General features: G+C 40.3%; 1 protein-coding gene across 1 annotated transcript in view; it reads right to left on the minus strand.

Annotated features, from left to right (window-relative positions):
* The window catches only part of LOC124776440 (low density lipoprotein receptor adapter protein 1-like), a 197,963-nt gene that overhangs the window by 13,098 nt on the left and 159,098 nt on the right, over nt 1-25,767 (minus strand). Inside the window, exons 3-6 of the mRNA XM_047251438.1 lie at nt 24,425-24,537; nt 12,210-12,321; nt 7,434-7,563; nt 2,460-2,575 (exon numbers count right to left, since the gene is read on the minus strand). Coding sequence (XP_047107394.1) covers nt 2,460-2,575; nt 7,434-7,563; nt 12,210-12,321; nt 24,425-24,537 — 471 coding nt within the window. The remainder of the gene's footprint in view (nt 1-2,459; nt 2,576-7,433; nt 7,564-12,209; nt 12,322-24,424; nt 24,538-25,767) is intronic.

Consider the following 25,767-nt stretch of genomic DNA (forward strand, 5'->3'; position numbering starts at 1 on the left):
CAAGAGCTGAGATGGAAATCCAGTTCTAAGCAAAGAAGGGAAAGCAGAAAGGTGGAAGGAGTATATAGAGGGTCTATACAAGGGTGATGTACTTGAGAACAATATTATGGAAATGGAAGAGAGTGTAGATGAAGATGAAATGGGAGATATGATACTGCGTGAAGAGTTTGACAGAGCACTGAAAGATCTGAGTTGAAACAAGGCCCCGAGAGTAGGCAACATTCCATTAGAACTACTGATGGCCTTGGGAGAGCCAGTCCTGACAAAACTCTACCATCTGGTGAGCAAGATGTATGAGACATCTTCCCTCGGAAGAAGAATATAATAATTCCAATCCCAAAGAAAGCTGGTGTTGACAGATGTGAAAATTACCGAACTATCAGTTTAATAAGTCACAGCTGAAAAATACTAACACGAATTATTTACAGATGAATGGAAAAACTGGTAGAAGCCGACCAGTCAACATTGACAAAAGCTTTCTCTATGTCTACAAATGCTAGAAATGTAGGTTTGCCTTTCCTTAATCTAGCTTCTAAGATAAGTTGTAGGGTCAGTATTGCCTCACGTGTTCCAATATTTCTACGGAATCCAAACTGATCTTCTCTGAGGTCGGCTTCTACCAGTTTTCCCATTTGTCTGTAAAGAATTCGCATTAGTATTTTGCAGCAGTGACTTATTATACTGATAGTTCGGTAGTTTTCACATCTGTCAACACCTGCTTTCTTTGGGATTGGAATTATTGTATTCTTCTTGAAGTCTGAGGGTATTTCGCCTGTCTCATGCAGCTTGCTCACCAGATGGTAGAGTTTTTTCAGGACTGGTTCTCCCAAGGCTGTCAGTAGTTCTAATGGAATGTTGTCTACTCCGAGGGCCTTGTTTCAACTCAGATCTTTCAATGCTCTGTCAGGCTCTTCACGCAGTATCGTATCTCCCATTTCATCTTCATCTACATCCTCTTCCATATCCATAATATTGTTCTCAAGTACATCACCCTTGTATAGACCCTCTATATACTCCTTCCACCTTTCTGCTTTCCCTTCCTTGCTTAGAACTGGGTTTCCACCTGAGCTCTTGATATTCATACAAGTGGTTCTCTTTTCTCCTAAGGTCTCTTTAATTTTCCTGTAGGCAGTATCTATCTTACCCCTAGTGAAATAAGTCTCTACATCCTTACTTTTGTCTTCTAGCCATCTCTGCTTAGCCATTTTGCACTTCCTGTCGATCTCATTTTTGAGACGTTTGTATTCCTGTTAATTGTTCCCTAGTGCTCTCCCTGAAACTCTGTACAACCTCTGGTTTAGTCAGTTTATCCAGGTCCCATCTCCTTAAATTCCCACCTTTTCCCAGTTTTTCAGTTTTAATCTACAGTTCATAAGCAATAGTTTGTGGTCAGAGTCCACATCTGCCCCTAGAAATGTCTTACAATTTAAAACTTGGTTCCTAAATCTCTGTCTTACCATTATATAATCTATCTGAAATCTTATTTCTTACCCCCCAATCCATATTCACCTACTATGTTACCTTCTCTCCCTTTTCCTACTACCGAATTCCAGTCACCCATGACTATTAAATTTTCATCTCCCTTCACTATCTGAATAATTTAGTTGCTAAGAGACCTATTTGTTCAGACTACTATTACATTTCAGAAACCAATGAATAAAGGTAAAGGATAATGAAAACTACAGATTACAAATGAGAGCAGTAAAAAAGGCATGGAATCTAGTTGATGGAAATGTAATGAGACAATTAATATTTCTCTGAAGTCTGGGTTCATCGCTTTTACTTTTATATAATTGTGTATAATGTTTATCTCCACTTCAGACTTCGGTACTTTAGGTTAAGAATAGACTAGATATTCATGAATAAATGTCATACATACATATCTCTACCTCCCAAAATTTGTTAGTTTTCAAATGGGTGTTTGAATGTTAATTGAATACAAATGTTTGAATTTCCAGACTAAATTTATCAATAAATATTAACTTACTTTGCATGTCTGTCTGTATGCCATTTATATGATTTTGGGGACATAAGTTCTATTATAGTATGTATTCAAAGATGTAACATACACATAATATTTTACCTGTTTTTATCATGAATTGAATGATTATTGAATGGTAACAATGAAGTAAACTTCACCAACCTCTATTGCTACAATAATGAACTAAATCTGCTGGGAACACTGTGCATAGATATAAATTAAAGTAATTCAAATAACTGAAGAAATTAAAGGACAGAACAATAAGAAATAGAAGCGATATAAATGTGGAAGAAAGTGATGAAATCTTGGTTAATGTGACTTTTGTTATAGTGGCTTCATTAGATGCTTGTGATTTGTCAGCCATGTTTCATCGAAAATTAGAAATGGTCTGGAAAGTGAGGGGCCATTTTATGTTTTAACTAAAACTGAGAGACAATTTTCTCCCATTTAATTTTTGAAATGCCACTAAACAACTTACCCATGTGTTTCCATTGTCAGACAGTGTAGCTGGCTCTGATGAAAAGTCAATCAGAAGACTCTTATTCTCACTCTGCAATTTGGTGCTGTTTATTTCTTGTCTTGTGTTACTGAACTCTGAAATAAAATAAAATTGTAACATAAAAGAATACTATATTAGCAGTACAGAGGAATATTCACTATATATTTATCGTGACAACATAGAGCGCATTGCTCATTACCTAAGGATGTAACTTTTCAGTGTATGAGTAATAGATTTCTATGGAATTTTAATTGGACAAAATCCAATAAGGATATTAGGTCAATGGTATAGCCACATTAGATATTTAGATACATATACGGTAGAGAAGCTTTTGCCACAATGGAGCTGGGAAGGCACTATATTGCAAACAAAATTCTGAAATGGTGATTTTTTTTATTTCATTGTTTCAAAGGAAAAAATCAGCTGCGAAAACAAAAAAAAACAACACAACATAATTGCTGGCTGGTACTTACAGTCATGATATGAAATATCTAATGATGCAGATAAACATCTATAACACATTGTCCTAGCATTCTGAACTACTATTCTATTAGTTCTTCCTAGAGGGGGGGGAAGAAGGATAAGTTGGGGAAGATTAAAGTGGAAGTGCATATCACTAAGACTCCAGGATTGGATGTAACTATCTTATTTTAAGGATAAGGAAGGACAGAGATAAAGGAGGAAGCATTGGAAGAGAAGGTGGTCAAAGATAGTACAGTGGTAAGCACTGTGCCAGCTTCAGCCCAGTGATTATGAATTGTGTTGTAAAGATAGATTAGAAGATAAAAAATGAAAAGGGTAAATTAAGAACTAAGACAGTGAAGAAAATAAGAAAGAGGGGGGAGCAGAGAAAAAAGATAAAAAGTGAAAACAATAAAAAATTAATGGTACATAATAAATAAAAATTATGATAAAAATACAGGATGATAATGGAAAAAGGGTGTGGGGGATATTTTAATGGAAGTTAAGTCAAGGAAGGTGTGGGCATGAATGTAGGGTCTCAGTAGGCAAGTTCCCAGCTCCAGAGTTTAGGGAAACTACAGGGTGGCACATGAAATGTGTTACCATTTTGTTTTTGAATATAAACTTCATTGTCAATACAATCTGAAAGGAACATATACTACAATGAAGAGCCGTCCATGAAGATTTGTTCTAACTCAGCACATGCTCAATATGTGCTCCATTTCGTTTCCTAACTTCCTTCAAATGAACACTGAAGTTAGTGATTGCCCTATGGCACATGTTTTCCATAATTTCACTGCAAGCTTGAAGAATAAGTCTTCTGAGCTCCATTAAATCATGTGGACATTTCGGGAAAATTTTTTTCCTTTAGGTACCTCCAAAGAAAAATGTCACATGGATTGAGGTCTGGACTATTGGGGGGCCAATTTTGTCTGTCATTGAAGCAACCTGGAAACCTGAGTGAAATGATCCGCATGTTGAAATGCTCATGTAAAAATTCCAACACAGTGTTTGCAGTATGTGGCCTTGCCCCATCTTACATGAACCACTGCATGTTGAAGGGCAAGGCAGTAGCAAGAAGCTGTGGAATGAAGCTATTGTGAAGCATGCCCAAATAATGCTCGCTGTTCACAGTTTCTTCAAAGAAAAGGGGTCCAATAAATCTGTGACTGGAAACTGCTGCCCACATTGTAATCCTCAGAGCATAATGTTGTTGTTCATGAAACACTTGTGGGTTTTCAGTGGCCCAAAAGAGTACATTTTGTTCGTTAACCACGCCATCAAAATGAAAATGTGCCTTGTCTGAAAACCAAACGTTGTTGACAGTTTCTTCCCCATCCTCCGCCCACTGAGCAAACAGTAGTCTCTGCTGCTTGCGTTCTTCAGTGAGCTTCTGTGCACAGGTCATCTTGTATGGGTACATATGGAGGTCACTTTTAAGAATGCATTGAATGGAGCACCTGGATATTCCCAGTTGCACTGCTGCCTTTCTACACAATTTCCCAGGACTTCTCTGTACAGCAACTCGTACCGCTTCAATATTCTCTGTTGAACAAACAGGCTTAGGCTGAGGTCGCTTTGCTTCCAATACTGTTCCTTCCTGTACAAATTTATCGTACAACCTGTGGATGGCCTTCTAGCAAGGGACCCATCATGTGTTAAACTGTTGTCATAAACACCTCTGAGTGACAACAAGGCTTCTCATTTCATGAAAAAGTAACACAATTGTGGATCGTTGCTGTGTCGTCAGTCTTGCATTGTCAGCCATTGCTGCTTACTAGTCTCCTAGCAGCAGTATCGTGAATTACACATCATTTTGTAACCCATTTGTTTTTCCAAGCTCTGCTGGTACTGCTGTAGAGATCCCAGCGGGTTATCTAATGTGCATCGTAAATTGTGAAAGAAACAACTGGTAACACATTTCATGTGCCACCCTGTAGTATCGCGAGAGAAGATCCAAGTACCTCTTACAGTGTAGCAGGCACTCAGGTCCCTTAAGTCATGCTGAAGATCATATTCAGCAACTGTGTACTGGGTCAGAACAAAGTGCAAAAATTTTCTATGCCTATTTATTGAGTAAGCCAGTTTAGTGCAGGTTATTCCTAAATAAATCACTGTTAGTTGATAAACAACATGAGTACTTCTGTAAATTGTTCTGCCTTTTGATTTCCTTCTCATCTGATCCAGTAAGTCTCCCTGACCTGAGGTTCTAGGTGACTTTTCTGAACTGTACCCCTTTTCGTAAACCTCTTCAGTCCTTTTCCTTCAACCCTCTTCCTTCTGCTTCAGCTCAATTTCCAGAAAAGGAGCCACTGGTTCCAAAAGCTTGCAGAAGTTAACCCTTTTTGTGTTTGGTTTGTGTTCTCCTGTTGCAGCTTGCTGAGTAGATTTTTTATTCTAACCACTCACATTATATAGATAATGATTCAAGTATGTCATACAGTTTGACTGGAACATTGTGAATGTTTAGATGATGACAGAAGATAACAGTGGATGGTGTGGGCAGAGCATCAGGTAGAGTGCATTTCATATCAGGCTTGTCTTGAGAAAGTCATAGCTTTGGTGAAGTATTGTATCGAGGCATTCAAGACCCGAGTGGTACTGGATGACAAAAAGGGAAGCTTCTTAATTTTTTTGAAATGTGAAATGTGTTACAGTGTAAGAGGAGGATATTCTCCTGAAGATTTGTTTGTGAATAAGACTGTAGTGTAGCTGTTGGAGCAGAAAGCCTTGGAGAAGTTGTTGATGTGGGTGTTGAAGGATTTGGTTGTTGAGCAGATACATTTACTGTGTATGCCTTGACTTTATAGAAGGAAGCATTTGATATAGGGTGGTAGCTGTAAATCCATAGTCATTCTTGTTTCCTAATTGATTTTATAGGCTTGAAATTTGGATAGGGATTTTGGTGAGATGGAGGTCAGTAACAGTTCCTTTTGGTTTTGTATGGAGGATATGACATTCCTCAGGACCCTGAAGCTGATCCCTCTAGCTTGTCGCTGACAGCTTTGTGGTCTGGACTCATAGTGAAGAAGAACTTGTCCACTTCTGCAAAAGCTTAACTCCTTTTCACAACTCAAATTTACCTGATTCTTTCTCCTCTCTCCCCTCTTTCTCAAATATTTGTTCCACATGCTTCTCCTCCAAGTTCTTAATTGCACTATTAATTTCTCTTCCTTTACTTGTCACTCTGTCATCATCTCTGAACAGAAGCTGACACACATCCTACAAAGTTGCTATCTTTGACCTCCCACTTTCTCTGCATCTCACCTTATCCTCAAAAGAGGTGGTTTCCTCTCAACTTGGGATCTGAATGACCTGTCCTCTATTTTAAACTTTCTCCAACCTATCCTTCTCTCCTGCTTGAAAAAGGAACTAATAGTTTCAAAAGGTAGGATAGTGTGTAGTTTTATATGTATCTGTGTACACTACAAAATATTTTGCTTGTGAATACACTTCAAATTCTAACTGATAGTTACTTCTACCATCAAGGGACACAAATGCTTCCATGCACTTGAAAACAATGTAAGTTTTAATTGTTTCTGATGTTATATCACCTCCAGATTACTATCTGTTGTCACATATTTTGATATAATTTGCAGTTAAGTGATAAACATACTATAGTACTAGGTGTCATGATTGTAAGGCATAGATGAACATTAACTGTATGTTGTACATGAAGAAAACGTCTGACAACATATAACTTTTAGAGCATGGTCATTCTAGTCCTATGACTTCTGATGTTTCAGTTCCTCTACTGAATAAATTTAAAATAATGACTGCTCCACCTCTTACATTTTTCTTATTTACAGTATCTTCTGCCTATTGGTTGGCAGCTGATAACCTATCATAGAGTAGACTAAGCCCTAGTTTTCTAGTGCTTCTTTGTAAGTATGACAGTAATGAAAATGAAATGGAGGTTGACAAGATATGCACCCAAGGAGATTCTTTGCTGCATTCCAAGAGACAGGAAGAGACTAGGACAATAATCTAACTGGAGGTGGGTAGATGAATAAAAAACATGCAGGAGCAACTTGATTGTATACAACCTAGGACCGTAATCCATGGCAAAGTTTAGGGGACACCTTTAAATAACAATGAATGTCAAACTGATGATGATGATGGTGATGATGATGATAAACATTATGTTCATTCTTACCTATCATTCATCACTCATTTTTATGTCAGGTTAAAGTAATCCACCACAATATTAAAAAATCTCTTATCTGCTTTGTAAATTCTTTGCTCATTTATTGAAGAATATCTCTTTTTGTTACCACCAATACAGTACTTCAGTTGCTATTTCACAAAATGTAATGACAACTTTTAAAGAACCTGTAAATCTTTCCAATGATATACTTTGACATTTTTCCTTTCTTGAAATGTATACTTCATTAGTGTCAGCAATTTAATTCAGATAACCTGAATATGTTACAATATTCAACTCTGTGATGAGCACTGCTTCTTAGTAATAGCCTCTCCTGGTGTACTTACCTGAGATTTTATGTTTCTGAGACAGCTGTCTGTTGATCTCATCTTGAAGTTTATTGGATCCTTGAGACATCTGCCACATCTCATAGGCTGTGTTGAAAGACCGTGCCACAGTTAGTGTGACCTCTTGTGCCTGCAAACATAAAATGTACTACTGTACTGTACTCTATTAATGACTCATGCTTACAAAAAATGTAGTGCAGAAGGGAAAAGTGTACTAGTATACTTCAGCAACTGAAAATTATTGCAATAACTCCTGGTATGGATGGTGAATTTGTGAACAGTGATGAATCTCAGAAAGTAAAAGTTGAAAATCACACAGCATATTTTTACAATTAGAATTTGACTATCAACTTTCCCTTGCTTCACACATTTAGCACAAAGTATCTACAACCAGAAGTCTTCTGCGGCATGGTGCTAAGAAAATTATCCACACAAATCTTCCTCATGAAGCAATCTATCTATTAGTGAAAACCGTATCAAAACCTTACAGAGATTCATCAATAATCTCAGTTTTATCTATGTATTCTCATCTACACCCAGGGTGTCCAACCTTTTAGTTTATCTCGGTCACATTGGAAGAAGATGTGAATTTTTGGGGGATACATAATGTACTTACCACACACAGTAACCAAAGAGGAAGGGAGAGAGGGTGGCAGTCAGAGGAATGTAGTTAAGACATATACACAATTTTAAGTAGCGTAGATTTCTGGCTCTACTGACTTGTAGTGATAAGAACAATGGGGGGAAAGGGTCTTTATCATAACTGTACAGATTTCCTTGCATTTCCATAAATTCATGTCTCGAAATGATTAGTTTCCTAGTTACAACCAAAGTTGCTGTAAAATAACAGACCTGTGCATCTGAAGGATTGGCTAGTTATAAGAATGAGACATGGGGATGGGTCAAGTATAGAATGGGTAGCTATGTTAAGAACAGTGTGGGCCAATGAGAGAATAGCATCATGTGGTGCAAGTTCAAAATTGAAAATATTCAACTTATCATAACTGTAAATAAATGGAATTTCATGCAATATATATATTTCTGATGCTGTGATAAATGTTTACTTCTTGGGCCGCATTGATTTGGACACCCTTGATCTATACAATAATAAAATTCAATTTTAAATTTTTTTGTAATGCTTGTTTCAGTTGATAGTTCATATTTGTTTGCAGTTTTATTGTAAATTTTCATTTCCATAAAATGGGGAATATTCTCAAAAAATTTGAGACTGTGATATATTAGTTTATAATTTGATCTATCTCTCCTGTGACACTTATTTTCAAAGAAATTTACTAAAACTGTTGATGACACTGTTACATACAATTGAGTGTTCCACATATAAAGATAGAAGGGGTTGTCATTAACTCAAGGCTTTTACACAAAAGTTAACATGTTTGCCCATTCTTTCCTGCATTTATGGTCCTCCTAAATTTATGTACAGACTTTTTTAACATCTAATTCAGTCACATTGTTTACTAAGTTCATAACATAACCAAGACTGTTCAACTTTTTTATCAAGACATCCACATATTAGTCTGTATCAAGATTTTATTTACAAGGCCACTAAGAAAATAAGATCTCTGACTTCATACTTAATTTTGGAAAGAATATCTTTACCTCTCTAAGAGACTGTTTGATGTACTGGATTAGTTTTTCATTTGCTTCACCTCATACCATTGCTACTGAATAATCTGCATAAAGTAACCTGTATACCATAAGATGTGTAATGGATCAAGTATTTACCCTTTGGAAACACCCTACTGAGTCCTTCCCAAGGTTGACTGGATCCAGTCTTTATGTTGCTGAAGAACTACTCAATCTGCATTTGAAGTAAAAGGATAACCCACTTGAAGCTTAAAATGTGGACTACTGCAGAAGTATAGTGAAATTTTCATATGATCTCTTATAAACGGTTTGTCACTAGAGGTGTACATGTTCCGCTTTTAACTCGCCCATGCTTGCCCGGTGGCCAGGCGGGCAGGCCGCCGCGCGTTGTCAACAGAACGGGCAGGCTGCTTCACTCCCAGCCAAGCCAAGCAGAACCCAACCCGGACAGGCTGCGGGAAACTTGCTTGCCTGCCCATATTACTGCTGAGCTGCGCTACGCAGCCGTTTAGTCTGCGCGCTTCATTGTCGTACTATGAACGTTAATTAAAAGTTTTTATTTTACCTGAGCACCAAAAGACAAACCCTAACATTATATATATATTAATTTCAGGTCAAAAAATATTGGATTTTATTTGTACATTCTACCTTTACGCGTATATTTCGGGCTTATTATCTATATAAATAAAAATGAATTGCCAAATGCGCTGATAAGCGTAAAACTCGAGAACGGCTGGACCAATTCGGCAATTTTTTTTTTTGCTGTGTTCGTAATTCTCAGGACAAGGTTTTTATGAAATAAAATTTTTCGAAAATCGACCGAAAAATTGGAAAATTTGAGAAAAACTGAAAGTGTGTTTTCATTGTGTCCGTGTGTTTGTATTGCATACACTCTTGATGAAATTTTGCACACTATACCTTGAAACCAAGAGGAAGGTCACAGTCTACTTAAAATTTCGTAGGGTGCATGGCAGAGGTTACTTTACCTAACGGAATTCTACAAATTGTACGTTTTTATTCCGATCTTGATGAAATTTGGCATACTTGATATTCAAAGCAGGATGAAGGGCGCTGTCTGCTTAAAATTCTGAATGGTACATGGCGGAGGGTATTTTACTTACACACTTCTACACCAACCTACAGTTTTATTCCGATCTTGAAGAAATTTTGCACACTTGACCATCAAGAGGAACATTACTGTCTACATAATATTTCGGACAGTGCATGGAATAGAGTACCTTACAAAAGATTTTGACATCGTTTGCGGGTTACCATGAAATCCTTCTCCATCTATACTGCTAAATGGTCTCAGGTCCTTAGCACACATTTCGACGCCCTTTTCGGCCACTAAATCTTTGTACTCTTTCAAGATATTTACGGAGTGAGGGAACTGCTTGTCAAATTTGCACACATGTCGTAACATACTCGAGGTTCCTAAATAAGTACTTAAGAGCTTTTTACATAGTTTGCATTGAGACACACCTACCGATTTATTTGAAGCGGCCTCATAAACACACGAAAACGTTTCCTATGGGGTACTTGTGCTCTGTTTCGTTACCAGCATGTATTCGCCAGTTGTCAATTTTTTTTCAGTCTCACCAAAGTCCGACCTATTCATTGTGCTGCCCCCACCGTTGCGATAAATATACTGCGGGCTAGCTACCTGGCTACTCTAGTCACGGTAGCTTGACAGCGCAACCTGTTGTCAGGCGCAGCAAGCTGAGCGGGTCCCGTGAAGCTTGGCAGGCCTGCGGGAACCCAGGTAGGCCGGGCTTGCGGGAGCCCAAGTCGGTCGCATTACCCACTATGCCTCAGTACATGCGTACTCTTGTGTTTACGTCGCGGTAGGCTGACCTGCATGAATGGTTGCAGAGGAGCTAGGGGCAAGCAGGCTGCAAAGGGAATTTGTACACCTCTGTTTGTCACATAGCACTGAATGACGCATAAGGTAAAGTAGCTGCAAATTAAAGGCTATTTACAGATTTTTATGATTCCACATCATCTGTAAAATGTATAAAAGATAGCAGATGTGATAGGTACTCTGCATAAGCTGAGTACATTGTAACTGACAGTCAGAGTAGTGCAGAGACAGTCTATATGGCCCGAATTGAGTGCTACAGTAATAGAAATATGTTTTCACTTCTTTGCGTAATCCAAGCTTTTGTACTTGGTTTCTCTTCTAGAAGTTTTTCCCAGCATTATTAACATTTATGGAAATCAGAGCTACCTCTTATTCTCAGTGACATAATAGGTTTTGTGGAAAATTGCTCCCATGAACATGACTTGATTCCAAAATGGATAGATAAAAATTCTATGCACCAAGCAGCAGCAGAACACACACAGAAGGTTATAATTAGGTAAGCTTTTAGAGCCAGTGACTCCTTCTTCAGGCAGAAGGTTTGAAGGAGGAGAAACAGGGGCGATGAAAAGGACTGGACAGTTCTAGGAATGAGAAGGAAAGACTCCTCATCACATCTGGTAAGTATTCCCTGACTTGCAGTTCTGGATGACTTTTCCTAAATCTTCCTCTTTTCCTAGACATCTTTAGTTCTTTTCCTTCACCCCTCTTCCTTCCCCTTCAACTCTTCTGCTGAAGAAGGTGCCACCTATCTCTGAAAGCTTGCTTAACTATAAAATTCTTTTATGTGTGTGTTCTGCTGCCACTTGGTGAGTAGATTTTTTATCTACCCAATTACATTATTTTGCCAAAAATTGATTTTTTTCATTGTTATATTAACTCTCATGAAGTTTGTTGCAAATAACCCACTACAGTTCAAAAGGAACCATGGTGTACATAATTACAATATCAGAAGAAAAAATGATGTTTATTATTCCACATTAAAGTCTACTTTAATACAAAAAGGGGTGCACAGTGCTGCTACAAAAATTTTTGATCACTTATCCAGTGATGTAAAATGTCTAACAGACAGAAAAATTATATATGAAAACAAAGTGAACAAGGTTTCCTTGATAACTCTTTCTGTAGAAGAATTTCTATTTACGTGATATGTAATGGGTAGTCAGTAGGAAATACTAATTCATATAACTTGTTAATGGTCATCATGTAGCAATATTTATATATGAATATGTAATATAAATCTGCAACAATATGTTTCTCATCATTATGATTAACTACACAAATTATATATAAAACTATATAACTATACTTACAATTTTCCTTTTAGGGCACAGGAATGCATGGCACTCCAGTGTTTCGTTGCTATTCGTTGCAATGAATGCAAATACGTGGTTGTATGTGGCATCAGCAGAGCAGTAGGAGATCCTGGAAACATATGATAGCATATATCATTCTTGACTGGCCTAAAACATGTATGGTATGTGTGTGTACAGATACTAATGGAAGTGATATTGTCCAAGTATGAAACCCCTTAAAGTCTACGTCATGTCTGTCAATATGACAGACAGAAGGAAAGTCTTGACTAGTGAGGAACTGTTCAACAACAGTCTGTGAATGAAATGAGTAGCTTTTTATGATACCTCAGTAAGTAACAGGAAGTAACTGAGGTGTTACCCCAAGACTTAAATATTTTATGGGTCAGACACTGGGGGGAGGGAAAAAAAATTGCAACTCACTCAAGGACAAGGTCATTTTATTGAGAAGTGATGTGACAAGTAGTATATTGTATTAGTATATGATAACAAGTTCAGAGCAAATGAAACACACATCACGGTGAAGAGTGGCCAAACAGTCACATCAGTTATCAATACACAGTGTAAACCCCCCCCCCCCCCCCTCCCCCATGTGGTGGCAACATGGTTATGTATTCTCAGGTGCAAAAGATCATGAAGGTGCCAAATAACATCACGTGATAGACTGTCCCAAACATCACTTCGCATCCTTTATTGTGATTTGGCAATGGTTCTTACATGACATGGACAACGACTATGTTACCGCTTCACCATGTCCTATATGTATTGAATTGGTGAGAGATCTGGTGATCTTGCTCACTAAGGAAGTAGCTGTACACTACGAACGGCACATTGCATCACAGCAGAAGTATGTGGACTTGCACTGTTGTGCTGGAAAAGCACGTCACCTTCCTGTCAAAGAAATGGCCGTAGCACCGGGATGCAGCCTACTATGTAGTGCGCCTGGTTCAGAAACACCAAATGTGATGGCAATAGTTAACTGTGGCCCCCCATTATGAAGTATGGAGTGGGACCTGTGTATCATAGGCAAATGCCTTAGAGAATAGGCTGCTCACCAGGTCTAAGCTGTACACATGTACATCTATCACTTGCATATAGACAGAACCTACACTCATCACTGAAGACAATAAAGCACCAGTCCACTCTCCAGGTAACTCTTTTACAACATCAGAATAGCTGTGCTTGGCAGTGTCACGGTGTCAGTAGCAGCCTGTCCAGAGGAAAATATGATTGTAGTCCTGATGCAAGCAGACAGTTTCCAATCATTCTTGGTAACACATCAGGTGCAACATGTACCCATATTCCTTCTCTGGATGACATTCAGTTGACCACCACTGCTTGCACAGTGCTTTGGTCTTGACATGCACAAATACTGCATGAACATCTAGAAACCGATCTACAGATGTGGGAGTGTTCCACAGACCACTGCCAAAAGCAGTGACGCACCACTGATACTTTGTGCCCAACACACAGAGCAATCCATCGACATGCCCATGGAGCTTCCCAAAGGTCCAGGCCCTTAACGTGACCCCAGAAAAATGGATGAAGTTGTTCAAGAGGAGTGAGTACATACTCAGTGGGGTTTGACTGCATCCTAGAATGAATTTGCAAACACCGATCATCTCTAAACTTAGCGCATTTACCTCCTGCAGAGTCAAAACAGTTGGGGCACAGATCTAATTTTTTTATTGATCCCAGAAATCTCATTGTTTTATCATGCATAGTATAGGACAAGTCACATTTAAGTTACACACACACATAAATATACACATTTTTATGATATACAGTAATATAAATTATATATTGTTCATACACAGGGTGTTACAAAAAGGTACGGCCAAACTTTCAGGAAACATTCCTCACACACGAAGAAAGAAAATATGTTATGTGGACATGTGTCCAGGAACACTTACTTTCAATGTTAGAGCTCATTTTATCACTTCTCTTCAAATCACATTAATCATGGAATGGAAACACACAGCAACAGAACGTACCAGCGTGACTTCAAACACTTTGTTACAGGAAATGTTCAAAATGTCCTCCGTTAGCGAGGATACATGCATCCACCCTCCGTCGCATGGAATCCCTGATGCTCTGATGCAGCCCTGGAGAATGGCGTATTGTATCACAGCCGTCCACAATACGAGCACAAAGAGTCTCTACATTTGGTACCAGGTTTGCGTAGACAAGAGCTTTCAAATGCCCCCATAAATGAAAGTCAAGAGGGTTGAGGTCAGGAGAGCGTGGAGGCCATGGAATTGGTCCGCCTCTACCAGGCCATCGGTCACCAAATCTGTTGTTGAGAAGCGTACGAACACTTCGACTGAAATATGCAGGAGCTCCATCGTGCATGAACCACATGTTGAGTCATACTTGCAAAGGCACATGTTCTAGTAGTACAGGTAGAGTATCCCGTATGAAATCATGATAATGTGCTCCATTGAGCGTAAGTGGAAGAACATGGAGCCCAATCAAGACATCACCAACAATACCTGCCCAAAGGTTCACAGAAAATCTGTGTTGATGACGTGATTGCACAATTGCGTGCGGATTCTCGTCAGCCCACACATGTTGATTGTGAAAATTTACAATTTGATCACGTTGGAATGGCGAAACTAAAATGAGCTCTAACATGGAAATTAAGCATTTCCGGACACATGTCCACATAACATATTTTCTTTATTTGTGTGTGAGGAATGTTTCCTGAAAGTTTGGCCGTACCTTTTTGTAACACTCTGTATAGTCATCACTCTTACAATATGTTCACATATAGTCATCAGATAAAGATTGCAGAGTAATGCCTGTGTACACTATTTACATTATGTTGTCATGTGTGCAAATAAGTCATAACAAGGAGCCAACAGTTATATCTATTAAATGAGGCAAACAAGTCAAGTGAAAATGAAGTGGTAACACACATATTAAGGTACTTTACACAAATTATTTTAGATTGGTATTCATAAATTCCCATACAGAATAGTGGCAGTGTTTCTGTAGCACTGACTTTATTTTGGGTCTGAATCCTTTCTGGCAAGACTCCAGGTAGCTTCTTGTACAGAAGTATTACTCTCTACCTTACACTGTTGTGTCCTTTACATAGCCATTGATCAACTATAAATACGTCACTGCAATGTTGAGTATCTGGTGGTGAACATCTTCATTTTTTGTAAATATATGTAAACTTCCCTGAATGAAACGCACTGTATAATGAATATAGATACAAGACACTGGCAAGATAATGAGCTCTGTAAAGAGGTATCTAGTGGTGGAGGATAGGGACACTTGTTTCATTGTCTTAATTATTCAATTCTGTATAATAAATATCTTCTTGTGGGAGGAGCCCCAAAAAAGAATGCAATGCGTAATTATTGAGTGCACTAGTGCAAAGTAGGCACTTTATAGTGTTTCCATTTCAAAGAATTTTCTTAGAATAATAAAATCATAACAAAGACTGCTCATTCTCTTTAATAATTCGTCTTCATATATGTCCCAGTCTAGTGTGTCATCTACCCACACTCCAAGGAATTTTGTGGTTATTTCTCGATATATGGGCTCATTCTCTACCCCAATATCATCTATGACAGATGATACCTTTATGTTTACCTTTATTTAGAAGAAGTTTGCTTTTGTTTAGCCATTTTACCAGATTACAGTCTGTATCAGTAATTTTGGTGTTGAGTTGATGATGACAATAATTAGAAAGCAGCATACTGGTCTCATCAGCAAACTTTAAAGGTAGACCCTCCAGAATGCTTTGGGACAGATATTATAAATAGATGGGGACCAAGTGTGGAACCTTGGGGAATGCCTTGTCTTACTACTTCCTCGTTTCACTGAGCACTTTCACCATTTTTTGAGGTGATTACTACGTTCTGTGCTTTATCTGAATGATATGACCTAAACCAGTAATTGCTCATTCCTCTAATCCCATAATGTAGTAGTTTCTCCAAGAGTAATTCATGGTTGACAAGATCAAAAATTTTTGCGATATCAAGGAACACACATGTTGTGTGTTTTCTTTCATTGAATGCAATATAGATTTCATTTAAAATGAATATGTTGCTCCATTTATTGATCTCCCTTTCTGAAAGCCAAGCTGATGAAGACTCAGTATGCAATTACTTTTCAAGAAATCAATAACATGATCATGTACAGCGTTCTCAAGGTCTTTTGATATGCTGGATAGTATGAAGATAGGTCTGTAGTTGTTTACACCATTCATTTCACCTTTTTTAAAATAGAGGGACAACTTTTGCTGCTTTAAAAATTCTGGGGAATTTACCTGATGATAAGGAGCAATTTATCTGACAGTGGGTCACACAAGGGATGACAGATTTGTTTCAAAGGTAATTAGATATACCATCAAAACCACGGGAATGTTTGTTTGATTTCTGCCTTATAATATTGCAAATTTCACTTGGTGTGACTGGGTCAAGAAAAAGTGATTGTGGGAGTACTGCTGAATTTGAGTGACGAGCGGGTGTGAGAGTCTTGATTAAACAAGAAAACCTGTCAGCAATGTTTATGAAGTGACTGTTGAATATTTCACATAATTGTTTAGGGTCAGTGATAACACCATGTTCATTTTTAATGCATGTTATTGAGTATATCTTACCTTTTTTACCAACTGTTTCATTGATCAATTCCCACATGGCATTTGATGTATGACTTGAGCTAATTATGAACTGCCAATTATACAATTACTTTGTTTCGAATTCTTTTGCACTGTTTGGAATAACCTGCTGTCTGTAGTTTTACTGTAGAGATATAGCAATCTCTTATTTCTGCAATAGGATTGTATTCCTATTGTTAGCCATTTGTTATTAATGATTTTGCATGTGTACTGCTTAGCTGCAAGTTTGATTAGGAATGCCACTTCATAGCAATGTTGCAAGACACTCATATATTCACGAACCTTATTGTCAATATATGGCAAACCTACGTTTCTAGCATTTGTAGACTTAGAGAAAGCTTTTGACAATGTTGACTGGAATACTCTCTTTCAAATTCTAAAGGTGGCAGGGGTAAAATACAGGGAGCGAAAGGCTATTTACAATTTGTACAGAAACCAGATGGCAGTTATAAGAGTCGAGGGACATGAAAGGGAAGCAGTGGTTGGGAAGGGAGTAAGACAGGGTCGTAGCCTCTCCCCGATGTTGTTCAATCTGTATATTGAGCAAGCAGTAAAGGAAACAAAAGAAAAATTCGGAGTAGGTATTAAAATTCATGGAGAAGAAATAAAAACTTTGAGGTTCGCCGATGACATTGTAATTCTGTCAGAGACAGCAAAGGACTTGGAAGAGCAGTTGAATGGAATGGACAGTGTTTTGAAAGGAGGATATAAGATGAACATCAACAAAAGCAAAACAAGGATAATGGAATGTAGTCTAATTAAGTCGGGTGATGCTGAGGGAATTAGATTAGGAAATGAGGCACTTAAAGTAGTAAAGGAGTTTTGCTATTTGGGCAGCAAAATAATTGATGATGGTCGAAGTAGAGAGGATATAAAATGTAGGCTGGCAATGGCAAGGAAAGCGTTTCTGAAGAAGAGAAATTTGTTAACATCCAGTATTGATTTAAGTGTCAGGAAGTCATTTCTGAAAGTATTCGTATGGAGTGTAGCCATGTATGGAAGTGAAACATGGACGATAAATAGTTTGGACAAGAAGAGAATAGAAGCTTTCGAAATGTGGTGCTACAGAAGAATGCTGAAGATTAGATGGGTAGATCACATAACTAATGAGGAAGTATTGAATAGGATTGGGGAGAAGAGAAGTTTGTGGCACAACTTGACCAGAAGAAGGGTTCGGTTGGTACGACATGTTCTGAGGCATCAAGGAATCACCAATTTAGTATTGGAGGGCAGCGTGGAGGGTAAAAATCGTAGAGGGAGACCAAGAGATGAATACACTAAGCAGATTCAGAAGGATGTAGGTTGCAGTAGGTACTGGGAGATGAAAAAGCTTGCACAGGATAGAGTAGCATGGAGAGCTGCATCAAACCAGTCTCAGGACTGAAGACCACAACAACAACAACAACAACAACATTGTCAATATTGCTACTGCAGTAGACATCCTTCCAGTCAGCTCTATGGTGAAGATGTGTGAGATGTGCTATATTGTTTTTTTTCCAGTTGATCTTTTGTGTGTGTGTGTAGGAGAGCTTCTGTCTGCTTATTTGCACCTGGCATCGTCATACTTACTGCCAAGTAGTTGTGATATGATATACCATTAGAGATGCTGTATAGTGTGCAAGCAAGTGACAAGTCAGTATTAACAAAAAAAGCCATCTATTGCAGAGGAGCTGCTATTAGTTGTCTAGTAGGTTTGTTGTTTACTTTTTCGTGTTATAACATCACAACATGCTCACTATTTTTTGGGAAACAGTGAATGGTATTAAGAAATCTATATTAAAGACTCTACACAATTGACCATTTGATCACTGATAACTGTGCCAAATGGATCACTAAACACTACAAATTCCTCCTCCTTCGTATGCACATTTGCTGGAACCGCTGAACACAGTCATTGAGGGTGTTGCATTGTTTTTATGGAATGTTTATCATACATATTTTCCATGCAATATACCCTATTAGTGTTACAGAACTACTGAGAAATGAGACACTTGATAAGTCTGATCTTCCTAGCTGCCCACTTTAGAGATCATACTTGTATTTTGAAGTCAAAATGTAGCATATAATGTACGAATTTAATTCTTTGATTTCATTAATTGTTGTCCGTTTTAGAGAATGCATTATAAACTTGAAGTGCGTAGTGCATTACAGAACATTATATTTCTATGGTTCCCTTACTTTATAGCGTCCCAGCAGGAATATGCAAGTGGCAAACGAAGCCACAACACTTTTCATGCTTGTGAAATGGTAAGATGTCTAAATTAAATATATCGAAACATAAACAGCTTAAAGGCTGTAATACATGACGTCACAGTACAAAAGACGATAGGTTGCCTCCAATATGGAAGGTTTGTGGAACAAAAATTGTTACTGTGCAAGTTACGAATAGCAAGGGCATCTGAAGTGCTGCTACTGCGTAAATGCCATCGACATCTTCATGACAATGTACTGAATTTTTGTCTTTCAGCGCTACGTAACTGAAATAATCGTTAATGAATTTAAGTTTTTCTGTTACTTTCTCGAATATGTAAAATGAAGTCTTAAGTACATGAAGCGCTAGAGTAGCGTAAATAAGGTAACAGAGCTAAACAAGAATCGGAAAAGCGCAATATTATGTTTGTAGAGGATTTGTTCCCATTTTCGTGAACTGCACAAAGCAGCGTCCTCAGTCGGTATATCGAAATTTCTTCTTCGTAACTATTTCCATTAGACCAAATTATCAATGTGATGCGAGGAGACATTGTGAAAGACTTTGAGGTTCATACAGAGGCAACACGTCGTCTGTACGAATAACTATCTAAATTTTTATTTACGCGGCAACGAATCGTCCTTAGCGAAGTGCTGTTGCCAACACTTTATCCATTACTATCACTAGTTGATGCCGGCTTCGGTTGTCGAGCGGTTCTAGGCGTTACAGTCCGGAACCGCGCTGCTGCCGCAGTCGCAGGGTCGAATCCTGCCTCGGGCATGGATGTGTGTGATGTCCTTAGGTTAGTTAGGTTTAAGTAGTTCTAAGTCTAGGGGGCTGATGACCTCAGATATTAAGACCCATAGAGCTGAGATCCATTTGAACCATTTGAACTAGTTGATACAATGTTCGTGCCACTTTCTGCATGATTTAAGGGAACAGCCGCGCAATGTGACATTTCGCATGAAAACGAGGGAAAGATTTAAAGAATACTTTTGAAGCAATTTTACGAAAATGCCACGAACGGTTCTCGCATTCAGAAGTGGTCGTCAATCAATTGAAGAAGACCGTCAACACGGCAGGCTTTTCCCCTCAACTGGCGGTGCCTATTCTTAAAAGGATCTGCTGCACGCCAAATGTAGTCTGTCAGAGAACTTGCAAAAGAAGTTGGTGTCTCAATTGGTTCCTGTCATGATATTAAAAAAAAAAAACTGCATATTGATCGAGTTGCAGCATACGTGGTTGATGACTGGGGAGCACAAGGAATATCGAACACTCTACACTCACTACATCGCAAGAGTTTTGAAAGTGGTACGATCAACTTTGCGGAAACGGATGCAGATCAGGAACAGCAGAAGGCCTATAGCATTTCCCTGGGGAACGCCAGATATTACTTCTGTTATACTCGATCACCTACCGTCAGTTACTACGAACTTCTCTGACAGGAAACCACGAATCCAGTCACATAACTGAGACAGACGATACTCCATAGGCACCCAGTTTGATTAGACATCGTTCCGTTTGTGAGGAACGGTGTCAAAAAGCTTTCTGGAAATATAAAAATATGGAGTCACTTTTGATGTCCCCTGTCGGTAGCACTAATTACTTCGTGGGAATAAAGAGTTAGTTGTGTTTCGAAAGAACGGTATTTTCTGGATCCGTGTTGGCTGCTTGTCAACAAATCGTTATCTTCGAGGTAATGCATATATGTTTCAAAATCATACTGCAAATCGCCGTTAGTGATATGGGTCTGTTCAAATGGTTCATATGGCTCCAAGCACTATGGGACTTAACAGCTGAGGTCATAAGTCCCCTAGAACTTAGAACTACTTAAACCTAACTAACCTAAGGACATCACACACATCCATGCCCGAGGCAGGATTCGAACCTGCGGCCGTAGCAGCCGCGCGGTTCCGGACTGACGTGCCTAGAACCGCTCGGCTACCGCGGCCGGCGATATGGGTCTGTAATTCAGCAGATTACTCCTATTTCCTTTCTGTGGTATTGGTACGGCTTGTACAACTTTCAGTCTTTGGATACAGATCTTTCTACGAGCGAGCTGTTGTATATGATTGCTACGTATGGAGCTATTTTTCAGTATTTTCTGAAAGACACCTGGCCGGTATACAATCGAACCGGAGGCCTTGCCTTTATTAAGTATTTTAAGCTGCTTCGCTGCACCGAGGATATCTACTTCTAAGTTGCTCATGTTGTCAGTTGTTCTCTATTCGAATTCTGGAATATATGTTTCGTTTTCTTTTGTGAAGAAATTTCGGAAAACCATGTTTAGTAACTCTGCTTTAGTGGCACTGTCATAGATAACATCACCATTGTTGTCACGCAGTGAAGGTATCGACTGCTTCTTGCCGCTGGTGTACTTTACATACGGCCAGAATCTCTTTGGATTTTTACCAGATTTCAAGAAAGAGTTTCGTTGTGGAAACTGTTAAAACCATATCGCATTGAAGTTGCGCTAAATTCCGAGCTTTTGTTAAACTTCGCCAATCTAGGGAACTTTGCGTTCTTTTAAACCTGGAATGCTTCTTTCGTTGTTTCTGCGACAGTGTTCTGACCAGTTTCGTGTATCCTGGGGGAGCCAAAGAAACTGGTACACTTGCCTAATATTGTGTAGGGGCCTTGCGAGTACGCAGAAGTGCCGTAACACGACGTGGCATGTACTCGATTAATGTCTGAAGTAGTGCTGGAGGGAGATGACGCCATGAATCCTGCACGGCCGTCCATAAATCCGTAAGACTACTAGGGGGTGGAGATCTCTTCTGAACAGCACGTTGCAAGGTATCCAAGATATGCTCAATAATGATCATTTCTGGGGAGTTTGGTGGCCAGCGGAAGTGTTTAAACTCAGAAGAGTAATCGTGGAGCCACTCTGTAGCAATTCTGGACGTGTGGGGTGTCGCACTGTCCTGCTAGAATTGTCAGTCGGAATGCATAATGGATATGAAGAGATGTATGTGATCAGATAGGATGCTCATGTACGTGTCACCTGTCACAATCGTATCTAGACGTATCAGGGGTCCCATATCCCTCCAACTGCACACGCCCCACATTATTACAGAGCCTCCACCAGCTTGAACAGTCCGCTGCTGACATGCAGGGTCCATGGATTCATGAGGTTGTCTCCATACCCGTACACGACCATCCGCTCGATACAATCTGAAACGAGACTCGTCCGACTAGGCAACATGTTTCCAGTCATGAACAGTCCAGTGTCGGTGTTGATGGGCCCATGCGAGGCGTAAAACTTTGTGTCGTGCAGTCATCAAGGGTACACAAGTTGGTCTTCGGCTCCGAAAGCCCATACTGACACTTATTGATGGCTCAGCGCTGAAATCTGGAGCAATTTGCGGAAGGATTGCACTTCTGTCACGTTGAACGGTTACCGGTCGCAGCGATGTCGGAGATTTGATGTTTTACCGGATTCCTGATATTCACGTTCAGTCGTGAAATGGTCGAACGGTAAAATACCCGCTTCATCGCTACCGCGGAGATGCCGTGTCCCATCGCTCGTGCGCCGACTATAACACCACGTTCAAACTCACTTAAAATCTTGATAAACTGCCGTTGTAGCGGTAGTAATCGATCTAACAACGACGCTAGACACTAGTCGTCTTATATAGGCGTTGCCGACCACAGCACCGTATCCTGCCTGTTTACATAACTCTGTATTTAAATACGCATGCCTGTACCAGTTTGTTTGGCGTTTCAGTGTATTTCTTTCAATTTAAACCACACTGGTCTATGCTTATGTAGTTGATTCCGTATAATCGATAGGCACTTACACAGCACTTCACTACCATAACTTACAACGGCGGTGAAGGGTCACATGGCGGTACCAGTTCTACATCATCTAAGAGCTCCAAAGCGACCAGTGTGCTATTTTAATGGGTGAGTCATACACTACTGGCCATTAAAATTGCTACACCACGAAGATAACGTGCCAAAGACGGGAAATTTAAACGACAGGAAGAAGATGCTGTGATATGCAAATGATTAGCTTTTCAGAGCATTCACACAAGGTTGGCGCCGGTGGCGACACCTATAACGTGCTGACATGAGGAAAGTTTCCAACCGATTTCTCATACACAAACAGCGGTTGACCGGCGTTGGCTGGGGAAACGTTGTGATGCCTCGTGTAAGGAGGAGAAATGCGTACCATCACGTTTCCGACTTTGATAAAGGTCGGATTGTAGCCTATCGCTATTGCAGTTTATCGTATCGCGACATTGATGCTCGCGTTGGTCGAGATCCAATGACTGTTAGCAGAATATGGAATCGGTGGGTTCAGGAGGGTAATACGGAACGCCGTGCTGGATGCCAACGGCCTCGTATCACTAGCAGTCGAGATGACAGGCATCTTATCCGCATGGCTGTAACGGATTGTGCAGCCACGTCTCGATCCCTGAGGCAACAGATGGGGACGTTTGCAAGACAACAACCATCTGCAGGAACAGTTCGACGACGTTAGCAGCAGCATGGACTATCAGCTCGGAGGCCACGGGTGCGGTTACCCTTGACGCTGCATCACAGACAGGAGCGCCTGCGATGGTGTACTCAACGTTGGACCTGGGTGCACGAAAGGCAAAACGTAATTTTTTCGGTTGAATCCAGGTTCTGTTTACAGCATCATGATGGTCGCATCCGTGTTTGGCGACATCGCCGTGAACGCACATTGGAAGCATGTATTCGTCATCGCCACACTGGAGTATCACCCGGCGTGATGCTATGGGATGCCATTGGTTACACGTCTCGGTTACCAATTGTTCGCATTGACGGCACTTTGAACAGTGGACGTTAAATTTCAGATGTGTTACGACCCGTGGCTCTACCCTTCATTCAATCCCTGTGAAACCCTACATTTCAGAAGGACAATGCACGAACGCAAGTTGCAGGTCCTGTACGGGTCTTTCTGGATACAGAAAATGTTCGTCTGCTGCCCTGGCCAGCACATTCTCCAGATCTCTCACCAACTGAAAATGTCTGGTTAATGGTGGCCGAGCAACTGGCTCGTCACAATACGCCAGTCACTACTCTTGATGAACTGTGGTATCGTGTTGGAGCTGCACGGGCAGCTGTACCTGTACACGCCATCCAAGCTCTGTTTGACTCAATGCCCAGGCGTATCAAGGCCGTTATTATGGCCGGAGGTGGTTGTTCTGGGTACTGATTTCTCAGGGTCTATGCACCCAAATTGCGTGAAAATATAATCACATGTCAGTTCTAGTATAATATATTTGTCCAATAAATCTGCATTTCTTCTTGGTGTAGCAATTTTAATGGCCTGTAGTGTATTATGTCCGGAGAGCCCCCTCTCTGCACTCGTCTTATTTGCACGCCACTGGCAGGTGCAGCTGACTAGCCAGATGCAGCGCTCACCTGTAGATGGAGACGTCGAGCAGCATCTCCTCGGAGGAGACGTCGCACACGCGGATGCCCCGCAGGCTGACAGAGACGGCGACGCGCGGCAGCTTTCGGCCGCCCGCCTTCGCCTGCAACAGTCCAGGTACCACCAATTCACGCCATCTGCTGCCTGCTCTCATCACCGTAGCTCTCACCATGGGGGTCCGCAGGGGGTGGGGGTGGCAAGGGCCAGTACTTGCCCACTCTTGCTATTCGGCTCTACATAGTTTTTTCTCATGACAAATTTCTCGCATGTTTCTAGCAATGATTCTAGTAAACAGCATATTTAACGGAACTTCCTGGAAGATTAATACTGTGTGCCGAACCGAGACTCGAACTCGGGACCTTTGCCTTTCGCGGGGAAGTGCTCCACCAACTGAGCTACCCGAGCACGACTGACGCCCGGCCCTCACAGCTTTACTTCTGCCAGTATCTCGTCCCCTACCTTCCAAACTTTACAGAAGCTCTCCTGCGAACCATGGAGGACTAGCACTCCTGAAAGAAAGGATTGGCTTAGCTTTCTTTCAGGAGTGCTAGTCCTCCATGGTTCGCAGGAGAGCTTCTGTAAAGAAAGGATTGGCTTAGCTTTCTTTCAGGAGTGCTAGTCCTCCATGGTTCGCAGGAGAGCTTCTGTAAAGTTTGGAAGGTAGGGGACGAGATACTGGCAGAAGTAAAGCTGTGAGGGCCGGGCGTGACTCGTGCTCGGGTAGCTCAGTTGGTGGAGCACTTGCCCGCGAAAGGCAAAGGTCCCGAGTTCGAGTCTCGGTCCGGCACACAGTTTTAATCTTCCAGGAAGTTTCATGTCAGCGTACAATCCGCTGCAGAGTGAAAATCTCATTCTGGAAGCATATTTAACATTACCAGGCATGAAAGAAAGTATTAGCATTAGTCATAATGTTTTAATTGTCCCTCGAAAAAGAAAGGTTACTGAAAGTTTGTATATATGTAGACTGAAGCGACGAATAAAAATTTGTACCAATGTCAGGATTCAAACCCGGGTCTCCAGTTCAATAGGCAGATGCACTAACCACTACGCCACCCTGCTACAGCGACTTTTTCGCAACTCCACGGACTACCCCAGCACGCCTCCCTCCTCAGTCCAAATTCCAACGTATTGGGAACCATATAGTTTAATTTTATTAAAGCACCTATGCCTCAGTTTGAGGCAGTGTCCCTCGTTTCGTTCGATACTGCGGTGCTGTTCCAATACAGTTGGAGAGCCTCCGCAATGCTGTTCGAGTTTTGGGGGAGTAGCATGTGAGGTGGGGCGTGAAAGGGATTTTGGATGGGGAGGGAGACCTCAATTGAGACGAAAACTT

Source organism: Schistocerca piceifrons, chromosome 2, assembly GCF_021461385.2.
Source record: "Schistocerca piceifrons isolate TAMUIC-IGC-003096 chromosome 2, iqSchPice1.1, whole genome shotgun sequence".
In the NCBI taxonomy this organism is placed as follows: Eukaryota; Metazoa; Arthropoda; class Insecta; order Orthoptera; family Acrididae; genus Schistocerca; species Schistocerca piceifrons.